A 26,301-nucleotide genomic window follows, 5' to 3' on the forward strand; every position below is an offset into this window, starting at 1 on the left:
TGCTGGCTGAGTTGGAAAACATCCTTGTTTTTCCTCAGTGAGTGAAAGCTGGTGGGTTTCTTTTTAGTATGGGTGTAACAAGTTTTATGGGCAAGGAAACTGATACAGGAGGTGATCAGGGACTTGAAGCCAAAGCATCATCACTGATTCTTAAAAATTAAGAGGGTAAAAATGCCTAAACTAGTGATCAATATTGCCATTAAAACTATTACTTCCCTCCAATCAGTTATCTAGAAGTCTGATTTAGAATTTAAGCAGGCACTGTATAGGATATTTATGTGAATACAGTCTATATTTATTTGGAATCCAAAGTGTCAAAAAGACACGTACATTTATAAAGCTTTCAAGGAGAATCCTTCAGTAAAAAATGGACAGATTTGGCAAAGATGCTTACATTTGAAAAAGAATGACAATTTCTGCCTTGGGACTGAATTTATAATTACATGGAATATTTTAAAAATTTTAAAAGCTGCCATTTAAGCTCAGCTAGGATAATGATTGCAATATTACGACCAGGTCAGGTATTATTTCTTAGAGTTTTGTAGTTATTGATTGAGAGGCAGGAGAGTACAGTGTTGAAAAGCATAGACTCTGATCTCAGTCTGCCTGGGTTGAATTCTAGCTCTACTACTTACTAGCTATGTGGCCTTCCATCAGTTACTCAATCTCTCTGTGTCCCAATTACTCATATATAAAATGGGATAACTCTAGATTTCCTATATATGATTATGAGGGGTTAGATGAATTAAAGCTTAGGAACAGTTGCTAGCACATAATAAGCATTCAGCAAATGTTAGCTGCTATTATTATGAAATAGTTCATTAAAAACATCACATATATTCCTCTGGAAGATCTTTTTCATTCATGCGACATTCCTGAATCAAAGGGATCCCTTCTAATATCAATCTCGTGACCCTACCCCATTACTAAGCAGCAGTGTGCAAGTTTAGAGGACATCTCCACGTGACTGACTTACCCGTATTTGTCAGCCAGGTCCCGGGCTTGCCGTTCGTTGACTTCTCTCTGGTCTGGCAGGTCTGCCTTGTTGCCAATTAATACTATATCTGGATTTTCACAATAAGCATTTGCTTGCAGTTGGCCTTGGAAAGAAAACAGATGGAAACAGCAAGTTAGTTATAAACAAGTGATGTCAAATGACTGCTCATACTTCAGAGTCCTAATCTAATTGTTCATCTGCAGCTTGGCTGCTTACGAGTTATGTTATATTAGCCAAGTTGCTTAACTCTTCCCAGCCACAGTTTCCTCATCTAGAAAATGGAGATAATTCCTCACAGGTTGCAGGTTGTGAAGATTAATAAGAGTGTATATGAAGCACTTGTATGAATACCTATCAGTGCTCCTTTATATCTGGGGAAATGCCCTTTGAGATGAACATACTGTTTTTCATCCCATTTGTTCTTCAAATATAAGTGGAGATAATAGAACGTGATCTTAAAGTACACAAGTTTGCTCTTTCCTTTAGGAGGCTGCTACATTTCCCTTTCCTGAAGTTCAAGGTGATGATCCATAAGAGCAGAACATTTTTGAACCACCACAAATTCATGTAGAAACAATATTAAGACAGGTCACTTGTTTTTCTCTTTTCTCCAGGAGACACTGTTTAAAAGAGAAGGGGGTGGGTGGGGGGAGGAGGAGGAGGAGAAGAAGAAGGAGGAGAAGGAGAGGAGAAGGAGAAGGAAGGGAGGGAGGGAGGAAATGATAAAAAACTTGTCAATCTATGTTTTCAAGGGTACGGGACTATTTTACGGTCTACCTCAAGGCAAGCTATGTGCAACCTTGCTGAGGTCAGAGGAAGAAGACAAAGGCTTACTCTATAACACCAATTATTTGGATGTTAGAAATTAAAGCCTTATTAGATATGGCAATTAATTATCTTAAATCCCAACTGTATCCTCCTGGAAATTTTAGTAATAAGGGAGCATCTCATCTACCTTGAAAAATGATGAACGAATCAGTCTCTGAAAGAATTGAATAATCTTATTATCTCCTTATCTCCCCACAATCGAATAATAACACCAAAATTTGGATAAAGAAATGTAATAGCAAAAGAAAATGGAGACAGATCCTAGGATAAACACTCATTTGGAGAAACAATTAAGTCAGAATTTGTTGGTATTTTTCCCCACTGTTAGTGAACTTACATTTAAAGCATTTATATATATTATTAATTATATGTAATATGTAATAATAAGATACGTATATATTTGAGAATCTACACAGCCAGACACTCAGCCAGGTGATCTAGGGTATTGCAACGGAACAAAGCAGACCAAGTCTGCACCTTTATAGAGCTTACATTCTAGTGGTAGAAAGAACCAAAACCACAAGTAAACAAAGAAATAATATAATATAATAAATATAATATAATATATATAATATAATACAATATAATATAATAATGTCAGGTGGTGGCAGTGACCAAATGAAATAGAAAGTGTACTGAGGGCATACAGAGTGATGAAGAGCACTGTTTTTTAGATGGGGCTGTCAGGGAAAGCTTCTCTCAAGAGATAGATAAGGTTTGAACAAGAACTTGAAGGAGATGAAAGAACTAACACACGCTATAAATGGGAAAAGAGAAATCAAGGCGGAGGCGAACAGAAATCAAAGTCCCCAAGGCAGGATTGTGCTTTTCAGGGGAGAGACCTTTAGCTGGAGGCCGGTGAGCTGGGGCAGAGTAAAAGTGAATTAAAGAGGAATTCCAAGTGAGATGGGAAATCCCAAAAGGACTTTGAGCAGAGGAATAATATGATCTAGTCTTTTAAAAAATATCACTCTGGCCACAGACAGCCCTGACAAATCTAGAAATGACAAGTAGCACCAGCCCCATGCGACTGTTGGAATGTCCCACTAGGATCAAAACTGGTATTTGTAATTTAAAACATGCAAATGAAATACTGTCTTTAGTGCTACATCAGTTAAAAAATAAAGGAAAAATCAAATACCACACTTCTGGGCTGACATATCAATCTGGCTTTAATAACTGATTAGGCTACTTTGAAACTTTATATTATGTTTAAATTGCCATGAAGGCTGGAGATTTTTCTATACCAGTCTTCCTCACATTTGAACACTTTTCAAAAAAGAAGTGAAATTTCAACGTGAGCTTGTTGACTGACACACTACCGTATTTTCATGTGGTTGCTCTGCTCTGAAACAATTTCTCACCTAATTAACCCATTAGTCAATTAACACTTTAGTTAACCCACGTGCAAGGGCACACACTGTAGGTACCAGTTGCCCCCTCAGAAAACGCTGCTGTTTTTCTGTGTCCCCACCAGGCTAGATGGAGTAGATGTGACCACTCATTTAGTTTTAAGAAATCCTTCAAGACTTACTGGATGAGTGGAATTAATGGCCTGTCAATTGCAACAATAAAGTCCTTACGTACAGGTGGTGATTCTTCTAAGACGTCAAAGGAAAACACAATTTTAAGTCACTTTGGATGAGCCACATAAAAGCCACTGCTTTGAAGGTGACACAGGAAACACTAAACCTGTGACTTTTTAGAGTTAATCTGTGGTCCCCAATCTGGTTTCATCTTGTGAGGCAGAGAAGCAGCGTGGCCAATGGAAGTTACTCAGTCCCACTTACTCATCCAGTTTCTGACATTTAAGAAGCTCTGTTGACTGGTGAGGTCAAACGTTAATAAGAAACCCATGGCATCTCTGAAAAATGCAGTGGTGAGGCTCCGGAATCTGCCAAAAAAGCACAGTGGATAGTTCTGGAAGTCAGTCCACATGCACATTCTGATGACAATACAAACAACATTATTTCCCTTTCAGATATGAACTCTCCGTGGCATCCCTCTGGATTATTCTACCTAATGGGCAGAAAGACTGCTGAAGGGTCGGGGAGAACATCTGGTTGTAGATCTGTTTAAGATCACGTCCCGGCTTTATGTTCCATAGCAGGTATGCATGCGAGAGCTTGTAACCTTCAACCACACGTTTGCTTACACAGCCCCTTGGAATCTTTCTCTCATTGGCTCACGGGCATCTCGTGGCCCACAATTAAAATAGAAGCCACTTTAGAGTTGGGACTTTAACTTATACTTTTCAGATTTCCTGTCTGTGCCCAGAAGGAAGCTTGGCACATGGTAGCCTGAAAATGGATGCCTGTGATTACATGCAGAAAACCACAACTTGTTAGCAGCTGGAACTAGGGTTCTTTTGTAAGGAAGAACAACATTGGTGAGAAAACTCTTTTATAAGCACTCTTCAGGGGTAAAACTGAGCTTTACGCTGGCATGCATGTCTCTTAAGGAGAAGGAAGACAGTGAAGAAAGGAAAAAGAGGACGTTGATTAGGGGAATGAGGGAAGGGCAGAGAGACTTGGTAGTTGAGGAGAGAAAGCAAGAAGTCTCATCTCTAATGGAGGATTTTGAAGAATGCACTCCTCCATGTGCGATGTAAAGACTTTCTCTTGTTCCAACCCCTTCTACCCCAACATCCTCAGGGAAGTTGAAGATGCTCTGAGATCCACTTCAATGTCAGCAATGGGCAAAACAAGAGATCACACATAAGGTCCAGAGAAGGTTTGGGTTATACTGATAAAGAAGTGAATTTGGCAATTGATTTTTAGAAAGGCACATGACTTTGAAACAGAGAAGCGTAACACTTCCTATCCTAAATGTCCTCCTAATTTTTGATCTCCTATTTTGGCCTATTTGTAGATCCTTGGGTTTCCTCTGGGTTCTATTCTTGACCCCTTCTTCCTCTACATATATTCACTGGGTAATCTCATTCACTTCCCTGGCTCAATTATCACCTATATGTTGAACCCCAAGTTTATAGGTCTAGATTTTTCCTGCCCTCCGTACCATGTGCCCAATTTCTTGTTTAATATTTCCACTTGGAGGAAACTAAGGTACTCTCAACTTCATGTGTTTAAAACCAAACTGGCCCCTCCTCCTGATTTTCTGTCAATGACATCACCATCCATCCTCCTTGGTCACCACAGCCTTTCTACTTCACCTGCTATATACAAGCAATCAACAAATATCTCCTGACTTTCTCATTTCTGTCCACGTACCCTGCCACTACTCTAGTTTTGGACCCATTATCTTCCACCTGGATAATTTCAACAGCCTTCTCAACAGGCTTCCTGTCTCCAGTGTTGAATGGGATCCTCCCCTTCCCTGATTTCTTCCCACTGTTATATAAATCCTCTGCTAAAAATATTTAAATGATGGTACTTTGCTTACGATAATGACTGAGCTTTTCAACAATCCGTCAAGGCTCTGCATGAACTAACCCTTGCTCATCTATCCAGCTCATCTCTTGACTACCCACAGGCGTGCTGATCTTCTTTTAGTTCTTAGAAAGTTCACTCTCTCCCCTGAGCTTTCACACATGCTGTTATTCCTGTGGGTAACCTCGCCTTCATGCTTCCTTTACCTTCTATCCTTTTAACCTGGATAAGATTCACTTATATATTGTGTATGAGTATATATATTTATATATAACAGTATCACCTCCCCACGCTGACTTCCCAACACCCCCACATAGCTTATGGACCCCTCTTGGTGCACCTGACAACGACTCTTTGTTTTTCTGTTACTGTCCTAAAGCTATTATTGCAATTGTCTATTTGTCCAAATTCTACACCGGTAGCTCCAAGAAAAAAGGAGCTGTGTTTCTAACTTGCTATCCATTGTGTTTCTATGGCCCTGAGCATATTTTTGGCTCGCTAAGTGTCTGTCAAATTTAGATAAAGAAATAAAGAAAGAACATAGCAAAGGATATAAATTATTAAAGTGTTAAATGACTTCAATAGAGAACAATACTTTCAATACCAAAGCAGGGGGAAGAGATATTTTAATGACTTTTTATTTCCAAAATAAGATTCCTTTGGTAGGACATACTTGTGATGATTATGAAATACCAAAAGTTTTACTCAATTTTCTTCCTGTAGATTTGTTCCTACCCGTCACTAGAAGCTCAGAGATTACAGGGCTTTTATTGAAGGGTTCGTTCTCTGTCTTTGGGAACTAGCTGTACTCACAAAACTGTCTCCTGCTCAAACCACAAGAGTGTGGCTAACTCAGCCACAACAGTCTGCTCTCTGTCCTCTCCTTAAGAGTGTGTGTGTGTGTGTGTGTGTGTGTGTGTGTGTGTGTGTGTGTGTGTCTCATTTGAGGATAAGACTGTGCCTTATCCCCCTCTCATTGCCCACAGCACATGACAGTTACTTTAAAACATACTTGCTGGATAAGATCTCATTGGAGCAAACACTTCTGCATCCACAACAACATGGGTAAAATACTCTTGCTCTGGACCAGCTTCATACCCTGGACCACTCAGCCCAGGACCCTTGTTAACCCCCTTACTTTCCAGGGTTTACTCCAGGGGAAAGCTTATTGATTTCTAGCTTCACCCACCAACCTCATTGTGTCCCCAGGGTGGGGAAAGCTAGGACCCCATGAGAAAACAGATCCCAGGGCACATTATAGCTCTTTCTCCCTCACTGAGAACTAAGTCTGTGCCCTGCATCCTTTAGGTTTACATAAGGGGTATGATTTTTTTCCTCCTTCTCATAATGTGACTTTTAGCAATAATCATTATCTTACATGGGTTATAATGCCAGGTGTCCTCAGGCACAGGGTTGAGGTGTGAGGCATTGTTTATCCTGCTGCTTAGCTGCACCTTTTGTATACAGAATGCAAAATTCTCAAGGGATGAATAACCTTGATGTACTAAGACTGTCCCTAGTATTTCCTATTTCACTCCTGGAGCAGCTGTCTTAAGGAGACAGATGAGAGAAGCCTGCCATCATGCTAGGCTGACATATCGTGTGCGAAGACATATGGGAAACACATTTTCTCATATTCCTTCTTCAAAAAATGCATTAAATCGGTCTGTAAAACATACATCTTTGTGACAACAAAACTGACATATGAACAGAGATTCTTGTAAGGAATGACTTCAGAAGAACCAGCCGTGTTGAAGGATGTGTGTAAATGGAATTCACAGTCAAAAAAGCTCACAGAGAGGGCCCAGCACCTCTCCTGGCGTTTACACTCACTGAAAGTGAGAATGTTTTGGATTCATTTCAAAGACTGAAGTGTTTACCAGCATAAACATTGTAAGACATGTGATGTAGAATTGGGAGGTATGTGCCTTCTAAATATCTTCTTTGACAATCTATTGCCAATTTTTGTTTAATCTAATATTGAAAAGCTTCACTAGCTTGGGGTCTTTCGCACTCCGGAAGTTTGAATCTCAAAGAAATATATTTTCATCAAATAATGGCATAGCACCTCCAGCTCTAAACAATCCACACTACCGTCTACTGAGTGTCTCTTGACTTGGACGTTGTACCAGAGACGAGGCTGAAAAACCAAGTATGGCCTCTGTCCTTATAAAGCTCACAATTGTGTTGGTGTGAGAAGGTCACAAGTGAAGCAAAGACCAGCAGTTAGAGATAAAAATAAAAGATTCACCTTACTGCAAGGTGGTATATAATTAATTGAGTAATTTAAGGGATGGAAGAATAGATGTAGAAGTTCAAGAAAGAGGGAGTTTGTTTCACTTGGGGTGTTCAGAAGATCCCCGCCGAGCAGGTGTAATGTGAGCCAGGCCTGGTGAAAGGAGAGCCTCAGGGAAGGTGGGAAGGGAGTAAAACATTCCAGCTGGAGGGTGATGGTGAGACCAAAATCTCTAAAGCCAGTCAAAGGACACAGGATGAGAGTCTGTGTGTAAGGGCAGAAAGAGATGAGAAAGATATTAACACTCTTTTCTTCAACTCCCTCTTCAAGTAGTACTTGTAACAATGTCAATTTCCCACCCAATTTAATTAAATTCTGGAGAAGTTTCTTTTTTCCCCTATTACAAAGTACAAAGACAATGCATAAGAATTTTCACAGAGATTTCTGAAAATCTGATTTTTAAAATCTGTACCAAATACACAGTGCTAGTTATGGTCGATTAACTACAAATAATTTATTTTTATTTTTTGATACAAATGTTTATTTTGAAACCAGGAGGAGAGTTGCATATCCTTACAAGTCCACATACCACATACAGCATTCACATTAAAATAAGTTTTCCTAAGATATTTGTAGCTAGAAACAAAGTAATTCACTGTTACCGCTCTTGTCCTGCTGTGTCCCAAAGCTGAAGATGCACCTTAAATGCTTTCCCTGTTGACCCATTTGGTCCCTGTGTGTTATAAACCTGAAAAAATACAAATGTCATCAGTTGATACTGCTTTGGATTTTGTCAGCATTCAGATTCTCTGGGATCACTCAGCATATTTTTTCTTCATTACTATAATCAAAGTTCATAGTGCAAAATAAATATTTGCTCTGTTTTTTTTTCCCGGAAGTATCACATATACTCTCACTTTTAAATGTCAAGTATAAGTATGGTTTTCAAAACAATTTAGGCATCCTGCAAACTTAAATTAGACACCTTCTGTCATTTCCTCATGGAGGCAGCAAACATTAGATTTAGGACCCAAGTTCTAGGTTCAAATATAGACTCTTCATTTAAGTTCATAGAATCTTATTTTCCTTTAGCAAATTGAGACCCATCATCTCCTCCTACTTTACAGAGTTACTGCAAACTTAAATGAAATAGCAGATGTGAAGGCATTTTTAAAACAGTAAAATGCTTTACAAATACCTGAATATCCTCTACTGTGAACTGGACTTTCAAAATGAAAAACACATGGAATTTCTCATTAAGTTTACACAGGATATTTCAAGTCTTTCCTTACTAGTCGTTCCTTTAAAGGCTCTTTTTAGAAAAGTTTAAATTTTTTAAATGATGGCCTTTTGACTTCTTATTTAAACAAAGCATAGCAATTTTAATATTTATCCAGTTCTTTTACTTATGGCTTAGTGAAGATGTTTTAAAGGGAAAACTTTGCAAAGATTTATACCTAGATTGGGGTTGGGGGCGGGGAATTGGGAGGGGAGAAGGCACAGAAAAACCCTGGAAGGGCTGGGAGCAAGTTTGCTAAGACTACACTACTGGACTTTCAGATAAGGTACAGGACATTATAAGGAACCATGATTTAACTTCTCAACATCATTTCCTTTGGTTTTTTTTTGGATTTGTGATATCAACTGGAAGCCGCCGCCATCTTGGCAATCAAGAATACCTTGGGTGGCAGTAAATCTGGCTAAGCTTCTGTGCCTATGTTACACGTCTCACATGTCACAATATCCTTATTCCTGTCATTAGCGTCTAGCATAGGAGAAGGAAGTGGTTGTGATTCTCACTTAAAATCCCTTATCTTGAAAAATAGCATGGATTGGTCTCACATTCTGTTCATAAGAAGCTAGTGATTGATGGCTGAGTCTACACACAAATAAAAATGCAGCTTTGAGTTCCTGTTCCAGCTATTTGCCAATCATTCTTTTAACTTTTTTTGTAAGCATAGGGAAATGAACACTCGTTTTTATTGAGGAACTCAGATCAAGAGTTAATGATTTTAGATACTAATTCATGTTTTGAAAGTTTCCTTAAGAATTCATAGAAAACACACTATAGAAACCCATAAATGATTTTAGTTGCCCTGTGTACTTCTGGAGACAAGTGATAGTGCCACTCAACTTTTTCTAAGCAAAATGTTATTTATAATTGAGACGGTAAAAAATAATATTTAAATTGGATTAAAGTGACAGGTTATGAATTTCATGTGATAAAAGACAGTCACCTTGCAATGCAATAAACATAGCTTCTTAATCCTTATCTTATATAGGAGGATCAGCAACCAGTTAACAGTATGGTTAAAAACTCACCACACGTTTTTCCCGGAAGTCTATGCCTACTGTCGTGATGAACTTGGGATTGAATTTATTGTCTGTGTAGCGGTAAAGAAATGTCGTCTTCCCCACCCCCGAATCTCCAAGGGCCAGGAGTTTGATCAGATAATCATAGTCTCCATCGGTCATAGTGATGGTCTTGGTGGGCCTGTGTAGGAGGAAAAATAAGTATTTATGATTAAAATTGGTTTTCCTTTGCCTTCCTGCAAAGCAACGCAAATTTAGCTTTCAAGGGTAAAAAATTGGAATGCCTCTATTCTGTGAATCTGTGAGTTAACTAGTTCAGAGCAGCTTCAGGAGTAAGGACTCTTCTATGATTTCACTTAGTACCTATCTTTTTATATCATGTCAGGTAATATGGAACAAAAAGCTATGTGATACCCACCATGGCTATTGCCACAGCAATAGTAGAACTTAGAGTTATAGCTTTTTTTTTTTTTTTAAGCCAGTGTCTCTTGGAAACAGGAGTGTGGTGCTAGGAAAAAGAGTCACAGGGAATAGAAAAAACTGTCCCAGATGATGCAGGTGTGCTTAGAGGGAGACTGAAATTATATATGAGTAATGGAAGAGAAAAGCCTAGGGGAATATTCTGCATGTAATCCTGAAGGATGAGCTTTCTATTATATGCATACAAAATATTCCTTTTTAATTTAAAAAATTTCACAGCTGAAATGACAACCTTTAAAAACGTTGATTTAAACTCATTTCAAAAGCAATGTTTTAAAATCTTACGTTCTGAAATATTGAACCCTCTGTTCTCCACGGGCAAATATGCTGTGTTTGGCAAATCTGCCGAATATTTTCTGGGCCTTGAAAAAAGGGAAGAGCTATTCAGAGGCATAACTATGGTAATTCTGCTAATATTTCTCCTGAAGGAACATCACTTGCCATTTCACCCACTGCCCTAACCTCTCCTGCCTTGGTTTTCATTTCTTCTGTTGTTACAATGGCTATGGGTGATGCCAAGGGCTAAGGCCAAAAACAGTGATGACACGAAAACTACCACCACATACCTTTGAATTACACCATCACCCACTAAATACTTGATGTACTTTCCACACTTGAGGTTAGCAAAATGATTTGCCATTTGGTACAGCTTTCTGATTTGTGGGTTATACAGATGGATAGAGGAAGGCTTATGAAGACGTCCCTAGAATAGAAACATTCCTCTCCTACTATGTGAGAAGGAGGAATATTTCCTCACCTCTACAATCAGGAAAACATTGTACCCTTCAGGAGTTCTGAGGTGATCAAAATCAAACGTCAACAACAGGCTGCTCCATGGACATATCTGAAAACTGCTACATAATTCTAATCATTTTTCTACATGTAAGAAAATGATGCACATATTCATCAATTTAAACAAAACTTTATTTTTTACATTGTCATTTTGGTACAGGGTCAAAACTAAAAGGTTCCATGTCTTTGGATAAATAATGATGAAGATGATGATTAGGTAGCTAGCCAGCCAGTATTATTACATCATTTGGAAGATTTACAATGTTTTTACATTAGAATTTTCTAAAATTTGAACCCTATTGATGCTAAATCCTCCTAAATGTATTATGGTTGATGGATGTATATTTCTTTAATTAATGAATGGTTTTTGAGGTCAGGGGTTTTGAGAGCTGCCAATATATATTTTTGCACTAAAGCGTTCCTCTCTTATCCTTTCTTCACTGAGTAGGACTCTCAGGGTAGATGTTTGCTGACTGTCAATGTACTCTTTCTCTTTTTTAAGATCTATACAAAGTATAACCATTGCTCAGGAAGAGGTGCATAGCAACCATCAACAACCAGCCTTCCTTAATGCAGGGATACAGATATCTCCACTACTGATGTGAAATTCTTCTTAGAAAATGTCTGCATTGATCAACTGCCTGGTAGTGAGTAGTTCTGCGTTTGGATTGGTGCCAAATATCTCACCAGGACTTTTTGGTTGAAGATGTTGCTGCTTCTAGTCTTTGAGCCAAATGGGTTGCTAGAGGAGATTGCTGTCAAAGTTGTAAGATTTCCTCCACCTAAGGTCTATCATCACCACCATCACTCTACCTTAGTCTCTCTTTCCCTTCCGAACTTGCTCACGTGAAACTCCTCTGAAGGGTGATAAAGTCTGTCATTTCGCCAGTAAAATCGGATAAAACTATTAATTCTCTTGTGCAAAAAACAGATGAAATTTAAATATTCTAAGAGAGTTAAGTAATTGAAGCAAAATTCTTCCCTGGACACAATCCTTGATAATCAGAGGGAAGAAATTGAAGCTGGTTACCTAAATACAAGATAAAGTTGGAGGATATTGTTTCCTGGAAAAATGAAAAGAATAGAATCAAGAAGATACATCAGCACATTTTAAAACGTTGCCTACAGTTAATTATGCTTTTTGCAATATTTTTGGTGACAGTGTCACAAAAGGCTAAGTCTTGAGCGAATCTAGTTAAATACCTCCAATATACAGTATCAGACCCAAAGATGAAAATTCCAAAAATGTAAACCATAATCTAGTTTCTGTCAAGGCATGCATACACTTAAAAGTTGAATAAGGATGAAAGAAAATACAGCATAATTTTACAAGATGGAACATGATTAGTTGATAAATGAGTCAAATAGTTGTGCTTTTAGTTCAAACAAAACAATAATCTTCATGGACTGCAATGGTCAGAGCAGATTTTGTAGAGGAAGATGAACTTGCATTTAACCTTATAGCATAGGGAGGAATTAGGTACGAGAGGAGATTCAGGACCATCGCATGGGAGTTTAATTGTCACTTACAGAAATGAGACTATCACTACTTGCCAACTACATGCCCTACCATGTATTTCTGACCTGTAGCCAATCTGCAGTCCATAAACTGCCTGGGGTTGCCTCCCAATCAGGCTCTAATCCAGAGTCAACAATCCTGGCTAACACGGATCAATTCTACTGCAGCCTACACAGGGTCTTTTCTTTAACTGAAAGATGGTGGAGATTTTGTGGCATTGAACATAAATTCCACCTGAAATGAATGCAAAGCTTGGCACTGTGGAAACCATTTATTTAGTGTCTTCAATAGACTAGTTAAAGAAATTGACATATTAAGCTGGATACGAGATAGTTTGCCTCCAGGTTTCTATTTCTTTTTTTTTAAATTTATTTATTATTGATTTATTATTTATGTTTGGCTGTGTTGGGTCTTCCTTTCTGTGCGAGGGCTTTCTCTAGTTGCGGCGAGCGGGGGCCACTCTTCATCGCGATGCGCGGGCCTCTCACTATCGCGGCCTCTCTTGTTGCGGAGCACAGGCTCCAGACGCGCAGGCTCAGTAGTTGTGGCTCACGGGCCTAGTTGCTCCGCGGCATGTGGGATCTTCCCAGACCAGGGCTCGAACCCGTGTCCCCTACATTGGCAGGCAGATTCTCAACCACTGCGCCACGAGGGAAGCCCACAGGTTTCTTTTAAAAATGAATTATTTTATATACACAATTCTTTTGCATTTAGTTTGTAATTTTAAAGAAATTTCTTTTGTATTTAGCTTTGTTCTTCTTTTATTACTACGTGATTTTCTGAGTCCTAAAATCATGTGACCTCAATAGTCTATCCTTGGCACAGCAAATACACCACCACAAAGAAAAATAAAAGCCTTGGTTAAAAAAAAAAAGGCTGTTTTCCAAGAACTGGGCTAAAAATATAGATCTGGGAAGGATCAAAAAGCTGACAAGTTTAGCAGTATTGTTTATTCCCGCACAATGATTGATTGGATTGTTAGTTCTTGGTTCTATGAATCTAAAAGGGAAGAAAAAGCCAGAGGATTGCCATGTTTCAGGAAATGTGTCTGACTCTCTGCCATTATCACTGTGTCACAAACTATACCACAAGAGCCAGAAGGTCTTTTGGATACAGAAACCGCAGCGTCATCCTCAGAGCCTTTCATGGGAAGGTAAGAGGCTGGAAAGAGTAGGGAAAAGAATTCACAACGCCCATGAGGCTCTGTTTAATGAGGAATCTAAAAGGTAGAAGGCAATCTAAGTAATCATGTGGTCTAGCCTTTAGTTTACAGATGAGAAATCACTTGCAGGGAAGTTACCTAATTTATGGGGTGACATTTCCAATAGAGGAAACCCCAAGACTGGTGTTCATTATGATTTGAAATGGAAACTGGGTTAGATAGGTAGAAAGTAGAAATATATTCATTCTACGAGGGAAGGGAATTTTCTCTGGGAACATGATTTTCATAGTTAGAATATCTCAAATGAGGTTGCCCATACTGTCTCTCTCTCTTTTTTTTTTTACCCTGCTTTGTTTCATTCTTGTTCAACATAAATTCCATTAGCTCAGGAATTTAATTTCCTTGTCCACTGAGGATCCACAGAGCCCAGTATAGTGGTTGGCATATAGGAGGAGCTCAATACATATGTGTTAGTGTATAAATCTATTTAAGATTCTCAGAGCCATGCAAATTTCATGATTAATGAAATTTGTCTTTGGGCAGTTGGTGGAAGTGGTGTCTCTCCAAGTTCAGAGCTTGGATTCTCCTTTCTTCCTCATCTGTAAAGTGAATGTTTAGATTAAATAATGACCTTGGTACTTTCCAGGTCTGGCTTCCTGAGCTCATTTTTCTATTTTAAGTTGCACAAGAGTATAAAAACTTCCTCAAAGTAGAATATTTATATCTTCAGAAGAGCAATTTCAAATAACCTGGGAAAAGAGAAAGTACAGAGGGACTATAATTTTTGAAAGTGAGATTTGTGCTGGCAGAGAGCATATAAACTTGTCAGTTGAATAGGTCAGAGCTCAGAGAACCGGGCTCCCGTATGAAAGCATCCATTTGTCCATCTAACACTCATTGGCACCTCCTGTTTTGCATGATATTTTGCATGGCTCTGAGGATACACTCCGATTTGTCTAGTGGGGAGCTTAGCAAATGCTACAGATATGTGTGGATGACTACTACACAGATGGACTAACCCATGCAAACTTTGCTAGTTCTCCAAGTAACAATCTTAAGGATGCCATGACAAGTTATGACCTTGCGACTTGAACTTATTAAATTCACAAAACCATTCTTAAGGTACTTCAGAAAGCTTAAAATCATAGACAAATAAAATATCACTGATACTACTTTGCATTCAGTGTAGATGGTTTCAATAAAATAAAACTATCAAGCATAAAATGGACAGATGTTTAATATTTCCTCATTTATCTTTATTTGATTGGTTTGTGTTGGGCTCCAGTAAGAGCATTTGAGGTCTGGGATTCTCACAGCAAGCACTTCATTATCTGAATGATAGCCTAAAGGTGGTTCTCATTAACTGACCTTGAAATACGGCTTCCTACCACCACATCCATGTCCAGGAGGTTACAGTTAAATTATGGACGGCTGAAGTACTCTAGGGGCCTGTAGCCTGTGCATCAGAACAGAAGGCATTTTCTGGAAGGACGGAAGTTGGGGGGGAGGGTGTAAATTAAAAAAAAAAAAAAAACATTCTCTTCAGTGTATTCCATAGCATTTTGTTCGGTTAGCAAAGTTTATCAAAGATAATTTTTATTTCGATACTTCCTAAATGCTATTTAGAATTAATGGATGTGAGCCTATATGGAACATTCAAACTAAACTGCAAATATAAATCAACATCAACTTAACTGAACTTTTTATTTGTTGACGGTGGCCAATGTGTTTACTGGAGCAATCAAATCTATTTTTAAATGTGTTCATTTTGTTTCAATTTATGGTCAAGGGATATAATATAATAGAGATAGACCAAGAATTCATTGAGCTTACTCACCCCGAAAATAAAGGGTAAAAATTCAACACAAGTCAGCTTTAAATAGGTTTTTCTCCATTGATATATCATTATTCTCACATATTAAGTGTACTTCTAAGCCAATGTATAATTTTATTTCTCTAAAATTATTTTTTCTATAAGGTAAAAATTTCCCTTTAGGTTAATTTTATGGTATCCTTTGAAACTGTATGAATTTCCCCCTTTTTCTCTTTACTTTTTATTATGAGCACTTTCAAACATATACAAAATTTGAGGGAATAGTAGTGTACACCCTTATACTGATGGCCCAGCTTCTAAATTACCAATACATGGCCAACTTTGTTTCATGTATCCAAAAGTCTCCCTTTACCAGATTATTTTGAAGCAAATACCAGGCATCATAACATTTTTTTTCATGAATAATTAAATATATATCTCTGAAGATTTCTCAACTTACCATTTACATTGTGCTTACCTATAGAGAAGATAGTCAAACATCTGGCTTTCTATTTGATAGGTCTGAAGCCATATCTTAATACTGTTTTAGCCTGTGTTTCTTTTACAATGATCAAGGTCAAGCATCTTTTCATATGCTTAAGGGTTATTTGTATTCCTTTTTTGTGTGACTGGAAGGCTCATATCTCTTGTTCAGTTTTTAAAAATGGTTTATCTCTCCTATTTTTAGAAGTTCTTTGTGTATTAGGGACATTAAAACCTTGTTATTTAAGTTGCAAATACTTTTTCCCATTTGTCTCTTTGCTTGTGATATTTATGCCACCCAAAAGACTTTTATTGTTATTGTTGATGTCTGGGGGAGGAGAAATCAAATTCTGAATGACAAGAAGGTTTTCCCATGCCAGATAATAAATTAATTCACTTATGTGTTCTTCTGCTACTTATATGGTTTCAACTTATATTTAAAAATCTAACTCACCTGGAATTTACCATAAATATGTTATGAAGAATTAATCCAAACTTATCTCGTGATAGCTGTCCAAATACAACTTACGTACAAATTCATCTTTTCATCACTGATTTAAGATACTACCTCTATCATATAGTAAAATTTCATACACAGTTGTGTCTATTCCTGGATTCTTCTCTTCTGTTCCCCTGGTCTAACTATCTCTTCATGCAGCACCAGTTAAGTATACAATGTTTAATATCTGAAAAAGTTATCTCATCTAGAAATTCAAATGTACTTTATAGAGTTGTACAAACTACTCTCATATGATTTTTTAAATCCCCTGTTTTGATACTTATTTTTCCACCTGACATTTCTAATTCTGTATAATTGTATTGTACTTATTTGTGGAAGGCTTTAGAAAATCAATGAAAGTACCAGTCTTATTATCTCAAGAGTTTATTTTAATTTTCATATTATAGCCCATAGTCCAGTAATCCTATTTTCTACTATCATTAATATTTCCCTTAGAATGTCCTCTCTACCCCTACTCTTTACCTTCTAAACTCAAATCATACCCACACTTTCCTTGTTCATGAGTTCTTACACTTCTCCAATTTTATTCCAGTTTTTCTGTATCCATAAGGGGCATAGTACTCTGGGGTCAAGATCTAGCAGACCTTGAAATTCTGGACTTGAAATTGCTAAAACCCAAATTTGCTCAATGAGTATTCTTACTGAGAACACTGCAGCTTGCCAATAATTCTCACAATCAGGGTCAGGATAAGGCTGCTCCCTGATCTGAGAAATTTTTACCTGAATTGAAAGAGCTTTTAAATCATTTGGTTCACTAATATAGATCCATTCAGAATCAATGCTTTTCATGTGTTTCCCTAACATTGGATCATTACGACTCAGCAGGACGCAGCAAAACACAAAGCTATTTTGTCCCCAGTTGCAGCATGATATTGACAGATGTTCTAAATGGAATCATTCTGAAAAGGACATGAGAGCAATGGTCTAGCATTATCTCTGAAGCTCACATGTACCCCTGGATAGAAAGCAAACCCCTAACTGATGTGTGCTTAAAAACACTGTTTAGCAGACATGACTCAAATCTCAGGGCAGTTAAAGCAATTCAGGCTTTTGGCTTCAGATGAGTAAATTATCAACAGGAACAAAATAGTACTTTACAAAGTTGCTGTTTCAGATTCAGAGAAACCTCTGAAGGCTTGTACTTATATTTATAAATGCTGACAAACTGAAATACCTCTTACAAAAGAAAACTTCACAGTCTTCTTAGAAACTTAAATGTGTGCAGTCCCAAAGTGTGCCCAGGGTCATACTGAGGGCACAGGCCTTGAAGCTCACATAATTTGTCACTGATCTGTCACCTCACCTTATTGGCACAGGAAAGAACTGGGTGTTCAGTTTCTCTAGCTCTGACAAGATCTCCTTGTTTAGCTTCTCGGAATCCTAGGCTGGGTGTGTGTGCAGCTCCATAGAGAAGGCACAGACTCTTTGGCAGGTCATCTGCACCATTGAGGTTAGAGGTGGTGAGAGATGCAGGCAAGTTCCAGGCATCCTCCTGGATTCCAGTTTGTCCTCATGGATTGTCCTGTTTGACCTTGCTGTGACTTTATGTCCCTCTTTCTCTCCTGACCCTGGTTCGGATGACTTCAGGTACAACACAATACAGAAAAGCAATAGGCTTACATAGACTGCCAAGCCAGCTCCCACAATTGTGAAAAATCCAATCTGATTAATAAATTGCATGTTCTGTATCACTTACAGTGATTCTGCTTTTTTGATAAAACCCTCACTGATACCAAATTCTAGAATCTTGAGAATCTCACTTCACTTTATTTTTTAAGGTTTAGAAAACTAAATGGACATTGTTATAACCAAGATAGTGCCATGGAAAGGATACCTATTTCATATCAGATCTCCTGTATAACTTACTTCAAACTCATAAATTCTAGTTTTGAAAGAGAGCCACATAATTACCACATTAAGCATTGCTTAGATATCCTGATAAACAGCTGAGAGGGTCTTTCAGTGCACTGTCCTACAGTATTTCTATATCCACCGCAAGATAGTTTTAAGCTTTAACATTAACTTACTCAACTCTAAGACATGGTTTTGGCATTTCCCACCAAAATCTCCAAAAGAAGCCCAGTGGATGCTGACATGTCACTGTAATCAATGAGCAAGTGAATCAAAGACAAACTTTCAAATAAAATGTACACATTAGGGCTTCCCTGGTGGCGCAGTGGTTGAGAATCTGCCTGCCAATGCAGGGGACACGGGTTCGAGCCCTGGTCTGGGAAGATCCCACATGCCACGGAGCAACTGGGCCCGTGAGCCACAATTACTGAGCCTGCGTGTCTGGAGCCTGTGCTCCGCAACAAGAGAGGCCGCGATGGTGAGAGGCCCGCGCACCGCGATGAAGAGTGGTCCCCACTTGCCGCAACTAGAGAAAGCCCTCGCACAGAAACGAAGACTCAACACAGTCATAAATAAATAAATAAAAGAACGTGAATTTCTAAAAAAAAAAAAAAAAAATGTACACATTAGCCTTCAGCTCACATTGGTGATTTAAAGGAATAAGTTGGCTTCTAGCCAAAGCAATCATGAGAAAGAAAAATGGAGCTGGAGGGATCAGGCTCCCTGACTTTAGACTATGCTACAAAGCTATATTCATCAAAACAGTATGTTACTGGCACAGAAATAGAAATATAGATCAATGGCACAGGATAGAAAGCCCAGAAATAAACCCACACACCTATGGCCAATTAATCTATGACAAAGGAGGCAAGACTACACAATGGTGGAAAGACAGTCTCTTCAACAAATGGTGCTGGGAAAACTGGACAGCTACATGTAAAAAAAAAAAAAAGAAATTAGATTATTCTTTAACACCATACACAAAAATAAGCTCAAAATGGATTAAAGACCTAAATGTGCGACCAGACACTATAAAACTCCTAGAGGAAAACATAGGCAGAAGTTGGCTTCTAGTCCGATTTACAGAGTATTAAGCCAATGGGAAAATAATTATTTTATGGATTGGAATAAGAGTATTTGTAGATATTATTCTTAAGTTTAAGACTTCATGAAATTCCAAAATAGTAATGAGAAACTTCACAGATGCTTCTCTACAATGTTACAATGTAGGATTTTATGACTGCTTCTCCAGACAGGTAAGAATTACACTCAGGCAATTCTAATAGATTTTACCAATTAACATAATTTTCATATAAATATAATAATTTTTACCAAGGAAAGCAATTTGTGACTATGAAGAGAAAAATGCCACACAGAAGACAATTGCAGTATGAAATACAAAAGTATCAGACAGAAAGGATTACTTGAGACAATTCAAATGATAACATGGTGATATCTAACAAGAGTTATATTGCCTTCTTATACATCAGTCACTTACTCTAAGGACTAAGGACTAAGGATTAACACATTTAATCTTTAACATAACCCAATAACATACAGATTCAACTCAACCTCTATCAAAATCTAGCTGCCTTTTGGCAGAAAATACAAGCCGACCCTAAAATTCATAGAATAGCCAAAATAATTTTGATCAAAGAAGAACAAATTTGGAAGATTCATACTTCTCAATTTCAAAACTAACTACAAAGTTATAGTAATCAATACAGTGTGGCACTGGCCTCAGAGTAGCCATATAGACCAATGGAATAAAATTGAGAGTCTAGAAATAAACTTATACATTTATGGTCGTTTGTGATAAGGGGACCAAGACAATTCAATGGGGAAGGAATAGTTTTTTCAACAAATGGTGCTGTGGCAACTAGACAGTCACATTCGAAAGAATGAATTTGGACTGCTGCCTTATACCATATATAAAATTTAACAGAAAATGGATCATAGACCTAAATGTAAGAGCTAAAACTATGAAACTCCTAGAACAAAACATAGGAGTACATATTCATAACCTTAAATTGGACTGGTACACCATAAGTACCAGTAACAAAAAATAGATAAATGGATTTCATCACAATTTCAAACCTTTTTCTTCAAAAAACACCATGAGACAAGTGAAAATACAACCCCCAGTTGGGATGAAAATAGTTGCAAGTCATATTTGAGACTTGAATCCAAACTATGTAAAGAATTCTTACAACTCAATAATAAAAAGACTAACAACCCAATTTAAAAAAATGGACAGAGGATTTGAATAGATATATTTCTCCAAAGATTTTATACGCATGGCCAATAAGCACATGAAAAGATGCTAAGATAGCATCAATCATTAGAAAAGTACAAGTCAAAACCACAATGAAATACCACTTTCTACCCACTAGGTGGCTATAATAAAAATAGGGACAACATCAAGTGCTAGTGGAGATGTGGAGAAATGGAGCCCTCCCATATTACTGGTGGGGATGTGAAATGGTGCAGCCACATTGAAAAACAGGTTAGCACTTTCTCAAATAGTTAAATGTACAGTGATCCTAAGACCCATCAATTCTACTCCTACGTCTATATCCAAAAGAAATGAAAACATGCATCCACACAAAAAATTGAAAACAACCCAAATGTCCATCTGTGGATGAATGTATCCATACAATGGAGTATTACTCAGCTATAAAGAGGAGTGAAGTACAAATACATGCTACAACCTTGATGGTTGTAGCATGGACCTTGAAAACATTATTCTAAGTGAAAGAAGCCAGGAGTGAAAGGCTACATATTTTATGATTTTATTTACATGAAGTGTCCAGAATAGGCAAACCTGTAGAGACAGAATGTAAATTAGCATGTGTCAGGGGATGCAGAGAGGAAGAGTGGGGAGTGATGGCTAATGGGCATGAGGTTTTTTTGAAGAAATGATGAAAATGTTCTGGATTTAGACATTAATGGTGACACATCTTTGTGAATATATCAAAACCCACTGAATTATACATTTTAAAAGGGTGGATTTTATGGTATATGTATTATATCTCAATAAAGCTACTATTTAAAAAACCTAACAGTGTACGAATACTATATTTTATATTAAAAATAATTGATTGGGCTTAGCTCCTCTAGCTAGGTGTTAATTAATACTTGTTTACAATGGAACCACTTCCTAGTAAGTGTCCTGTGTATTCAAACAATACCCTCTTACATACAACCTAACGGAAAGGGCCTGTAGTATATACTCAAGGAAGTATATTCCTGAGACCCTGTAACCCCTTTCAGCAACTCATTCTAGTATAGAAAAACTCAATGGTCAGGAAAGGAGTCAGTTCATCTAATTTGATCCTGTTACAGTTTAGAGCAATTTCCTCTTGCTGATTGTCATCAGCAAAGCTCGGCATACAGATAGTGGATTCCTTCTTTTGCTGAAACCCATTATGACAATGCCCTTAATATGCTTTCCCAGCTACATACTTTTGTTCCCTCACATATCCTAAATTTTGCTTCCCTACAAATTAGTAGCCCCAAATCAATACTTTACTTGCTCTAAACACATACACTATATCACTGAGATGTTACATAAATATTTGGATTAAATAAATTAAGCTTCAAGAATTTTTTGCAAGATTTAACATTTGACCCGGAAAGCTTTTCCATTTGGCTTCATAAATGGACTGCATGACTTACTTTTTTTAAGGGAGTCGTACTTTTTTAAAAATGCTTTCCTAGGTTCTCTTCTCCAGAACTTCAGCCAGGAGCAAGAAAAAAAAAGTAAATCCCTGAAATTCTTCAAAGCCTTATATTGAAAGAATCTTTGACATATTATTGATTTATCTCTTCCAGGCTGGAAAATCTTGTGATGCAATAAATCAGATTAGTAAGTATACACAAAGAGGTCAAAGCCTTCCTGAAATCTATCAGCAAGACCAGAAAATAGGTTTCTCCAATTTAGTGGTTCTCAAACTTGGCTGCATTTAAAATTCCCTGATGCCTAGGCCACATCCCAAACCAAGTAAATCTGAATCCTGATGGTGAGACAAAAGTGTTAGTAGTTTTTGATGCTCTCCAGATGGTTCCAATATGCAGCCACTTTTGAGAACCACTGCCCTACCTCCTAGCCCAGAGACTCCTCACTGCCAATGAGTGATTTCTAATCTGGAAGTAACCTCAGCCCCATCCTATAGCTAATAGAAGAGCAGAGTGGACCACATTCATAAAGACATCTCTTTTCCTAAGATAGTGGCTGGTTGGAAGGATGGTCCTTTCCCACTATAGGCCTCTGCTCAATGGGCCAACCAGCACCAGTCACAGGAGTGTTCCTTTCCCTTATCAGGACAAGGACATGTCATCCTCTATGTCAGCGGTCAATCCATCTCTTTTCTCTGTAGAGTTATGGGATATATGAAAGGACATTAAGTGTATATATGTAAATTGAACCCTCTACTCTTAAACCACGTCTTCACATTAAAAAAGACATGATTTTAAGTTAAAGAGATGTTTGTTGAATAAGATGTTTTACTAAGTTTTCAGACTTTGGTCTAATAATTTTACAGATTGGGTTCATTTTCCAGCTGGCTGCTGCTTTGAGAAACTCATGCCACACGTCTACTGCTTTGCTTCAATATCTGAGAAAGGACATACTAATCAAAATATCTGCCCACAAAGTCTGCCTCTCTGACATGTGAGGAAGCCAAATTAGATAGCATCTAGGAGTTCACAGGCAAATATCTATGAAAATAAGATGAGGGCCATATTATTACAATTTTCTCACTTAAACATAATTATAGATAACTCCCAGAGCCATACAATTCCAAGAATAAGACAGATAAAAAGTCCAAGGCCTCTTTAGGAAAAGAATGTTGGCTGGTCATTATTTTAGCCAATATTTAACAAGATGCATTTTATTAGCTTAATAAATGCGGGGAAAAGAGAGATTGCATCTACAAAGAATGGAGTTAGTCCAAAGAAAGTGCTTATTTGTCTCACGAGGGCTCTTTCCACATTATGTAGATGCGTATGTTAATTGAAATTTCTAAATCGGAATTTTATTTCTGCAATAGATATGATGGGAGGCTGAATAGAAAAATTTTAAAAAGCTATTCCACGTGGTTCTTAACCCTTATGTGGTTGGGGAGAAAAATGAACAAATGTTCAGTCCTTTCCTCTGATAAGTTATTTGAGATGAGGTCTACAGCAGAAAATCTAGGGCTCGAAGTCTGATAGGTGTTCAGAGGAGAGAGAAAAACTCATAAAGAGGGATATGCAGGTGGGGCCGGAAGTAATCAGGTGGGCTTCATAGAGGAGGTGGGATGAGAGCTGGAGTTTGACGGGGAAAGGGGAGATAGAGGGATTTGGATGAGAAGAACACGCACTGGTCCTGGAAGCATCATGTGCACCGTGGAGCCCTGGCTACAGGAAACGTGGCTCAGATGGAAGCAGAAGCAGCTTTCTGGGGGCCTTGGCTGATGCGGTGGGATGTGCAGGATCAAGTGTTGACTGTAAGAGGTGTAACGGTAAGGGTTGGGGTCCATAGCCCTTGTTTACAAGTTCAGTTTTAGCTATTTGCCAACCATGTGGCCACGGGCAAATTACTTAACCCCTTATTCTTAGGGTCTTTATCTGCAGCTGTAAATAGGTAAAAATACCTGGCTTGATGCATTCAGTCACCATGAATTCCCCTTCACTCTGGACTTGCCAAGAAGCAGAGAACCTTAAAAAATGTTTTGATTGATGACACAATGTAACAAAACACAAAATGATTAATCAATTAACATGGGTCACTTTATAGCCTAACATGAAGTCACCAAATTTCTCAGAACAAAGGTGGTGTAGAAATCCCAAGGAAAAGGCATGGCTGCATTTTTAAAAGCCGGTCTTACTTCTCTTCAACAAAGCACTAGATTATTTCAGCCACTTTATCCCCTGATGGAGCTCTGATTAAAAATACAATATGTCAACAGTGACTAATTACAACTTTAATGAGTCTATTGTTTACTTCTTGGCGGTAACCTAATCAACTAACCATGTCTTAAACTCACCTAGCATTTTCCAATATCAAATATTTATAATTTTGAATTGGATAACTTTCACCCCCAGCTGTTACTGGTGGGAAAAGAAAAGTCATCATTGGCACAAAGACATTTATAGCAATGCCCTCCTTTTCCTGCTGTTTGGTGCATTTTAAAGACTAATCAGAACACAGCAGAAGGCAGCTTATTTAGTGCCTTGCTCAGAGCCCGCTGAGGTTCTGACAACAGAGTGTTCTAACGGCCGTGTGCTTCTCCTTTCTACAATATTCTTTAACTTTACAGTAGGTGAACATTTTTTGGTTAATAACAATTTGGGGCTGAGAAAAGGTATGAAATGTTCAAAAGTGTGAGTGGTTTGCTGAAACGACACTTATGAAAAGGTTGCTCCTCAGAATTTTGCATTATGCCTTTGGTTAACTTTTCCTTAAACCGAGAAAGGGACTTCCCGTGTGGAAACTTACTCTCTCCATAGCTCCTAGCCATAGTAAGTGTTCTCACTGTAAAAGGATCACGGTTTTAGCAAAGAAATAAGGGCGGAGAGTTGGACTTTTAATAACCTAGCATTTGTGATAAGACAGCTCTTATGAAATTAGCTTGCTCTGTATTTTCCAGATTTGACCTAAAATGAGAGGAAAGCTCATGGGAGGCTGGGAGAACACAGACTGGCTTACATTGTATCTCATTTCTGCAAAATCACCTTCCTGATATCCACTCCTGCCCAAGGAAAAACATGATTACATTGTCCATTAAAGATTTACATTTTACTTTCTGGTATTTTTGGCCAAAAGGACAAATATCATAATTTACTATAGTAAGTCAAAATACTGAAAGATAAATGTTAGCATTTTAGTGGAAAAAAATCACAGTAAGTTATCTGACATGAAGAATACATTTGCTATATCTGACACTTTCTAGTTTATAGAAGGTCTGTGTCTTGAAGAAATCCTTGGCAATCAATCAATTTCTGCCACATCAAAGAATGTTCTTCTTATATAATTTCCATCAAGTTTTTAAAAAGGAAAATTCAAATATCTGGCTTTCACTGTCTTGTTTCTTACAGTTCCAGTAACTTTAACTGCAAGCGGGGGCTTCTGTTATAGTTAAACTAAAGGTTTTCCTGCTGAAATCTGTGCCCATTTTGGTAGATTCTATTAGTCCAATAAGAGGCAAAATTATGAAAGTTAAATGCTTGCATATTAAATTTCAGGAGTGTAACTTCTAGTTACATAGAATAGCAAAACAGAGAAGTTCCACATTTGTGCTTTCTAAATATTTCTGTTGAATATATTAAGGTGAATATACACACCAACGTGGGTGACTATTTGGGGGTTTATATTTTAGGATAAAGTTGGCTCTCCTCTACTCTGATAATGTTACTCAGCAGCTAATCTTCTAGTTCATATTTACATAATGACGAACAGAGGTTAATACTAAGTTCCTTGTCTTTCCCCTAATTAAGCAAAGGGTGGGACTATCATAGTATACACCTTGAAATCTTCCAACGTCATCTGAAGGAGTTGAATTTCCCTAGGATCTGAAACAGAAACTAGTTTTATAAATCCAGCTAGAGGTAAGGTGTCATCATTGGATAATCACAAATGTCAGCAAATGATATAGTCTATCTCAAATACGTAGGATAAAATATGAGGAATGAGTATAAGAATACAAGCTGGAATATTTTTTCTCCAGCATAACAGTACTGACTGGGTTACATCAGGTATTGATTATAAAGGATGGGCAGGGTTGTAATGAGCACATATGCACACAGACGCTCAAGCATACACACATGCGCGCGCACACACACACACACACACACACACACACACGTGCATGCAGGCACATCAAGCATGAAATCATTACGACTGTGTATACACTCTCTAAAGTCAGTCCTCTATTTA

General features: G+C 37.8%; 1 protein-coding gene across 13 annotated transcripts in view; it reads right to left on the bottom strand.

Moving 5' to 3' along the window:
* The window catches only part of RAB27B (RAB27B, member RAS oncogene family), a 167,113-nt gene that overhangs the window by 6,310 nt on the left and 134,502 nt on the right, over window positions 1-26,301 (bottom strand). For 5 of the 13 annotated variants that reach the window (XM_082353429.1, XM_082353428.1, XM_082353434.1 and 2 more), the window contains 4 exons: window positions 9,773-9,944; window positions 8,113-8,198; window positions 3,616-3,719; window positions 977-1,100 (listed from right to left, as the gene is read on the bottom strand). In XM_082353429.1, coding sequence (XP_082209555.1) covers window positions 977-1,100; window positions 3,616-3,719; window positions 8,113-8,198; window positions 9,773-9,925 — 467 coding nt within the window. In that variant the 5' untranslated portion in view covers window positions 9,926-9,944. Of the gene's footprint in view, window positions 1-976; window positions 1,101-3,615; window positions 3,720-8,112; window positions 8,199-9,772; window positions 9,945-10,528; window positions 10,606-11,722; window positions 12,008-19,221; window positions 19,314-26,301 lie in introns of those variants that run through there. The other 8 variants (XM_082353427.1, XM_082353432.1, XM_082353431.1 and 5 more) reach the window with 4 other exon arrangements.

This window comes from Balaenoptera borealis, assembly GCF_965194805.1.
Source record: "Balaenoptera borealis genome assembly, chromosome: 14".
NCBI lineage: Eukaryota > Metazoa > Chordata > Mammalia > Artiodactyla > Balaenopteridae > Balaenoptera > Balaenoptera borealis.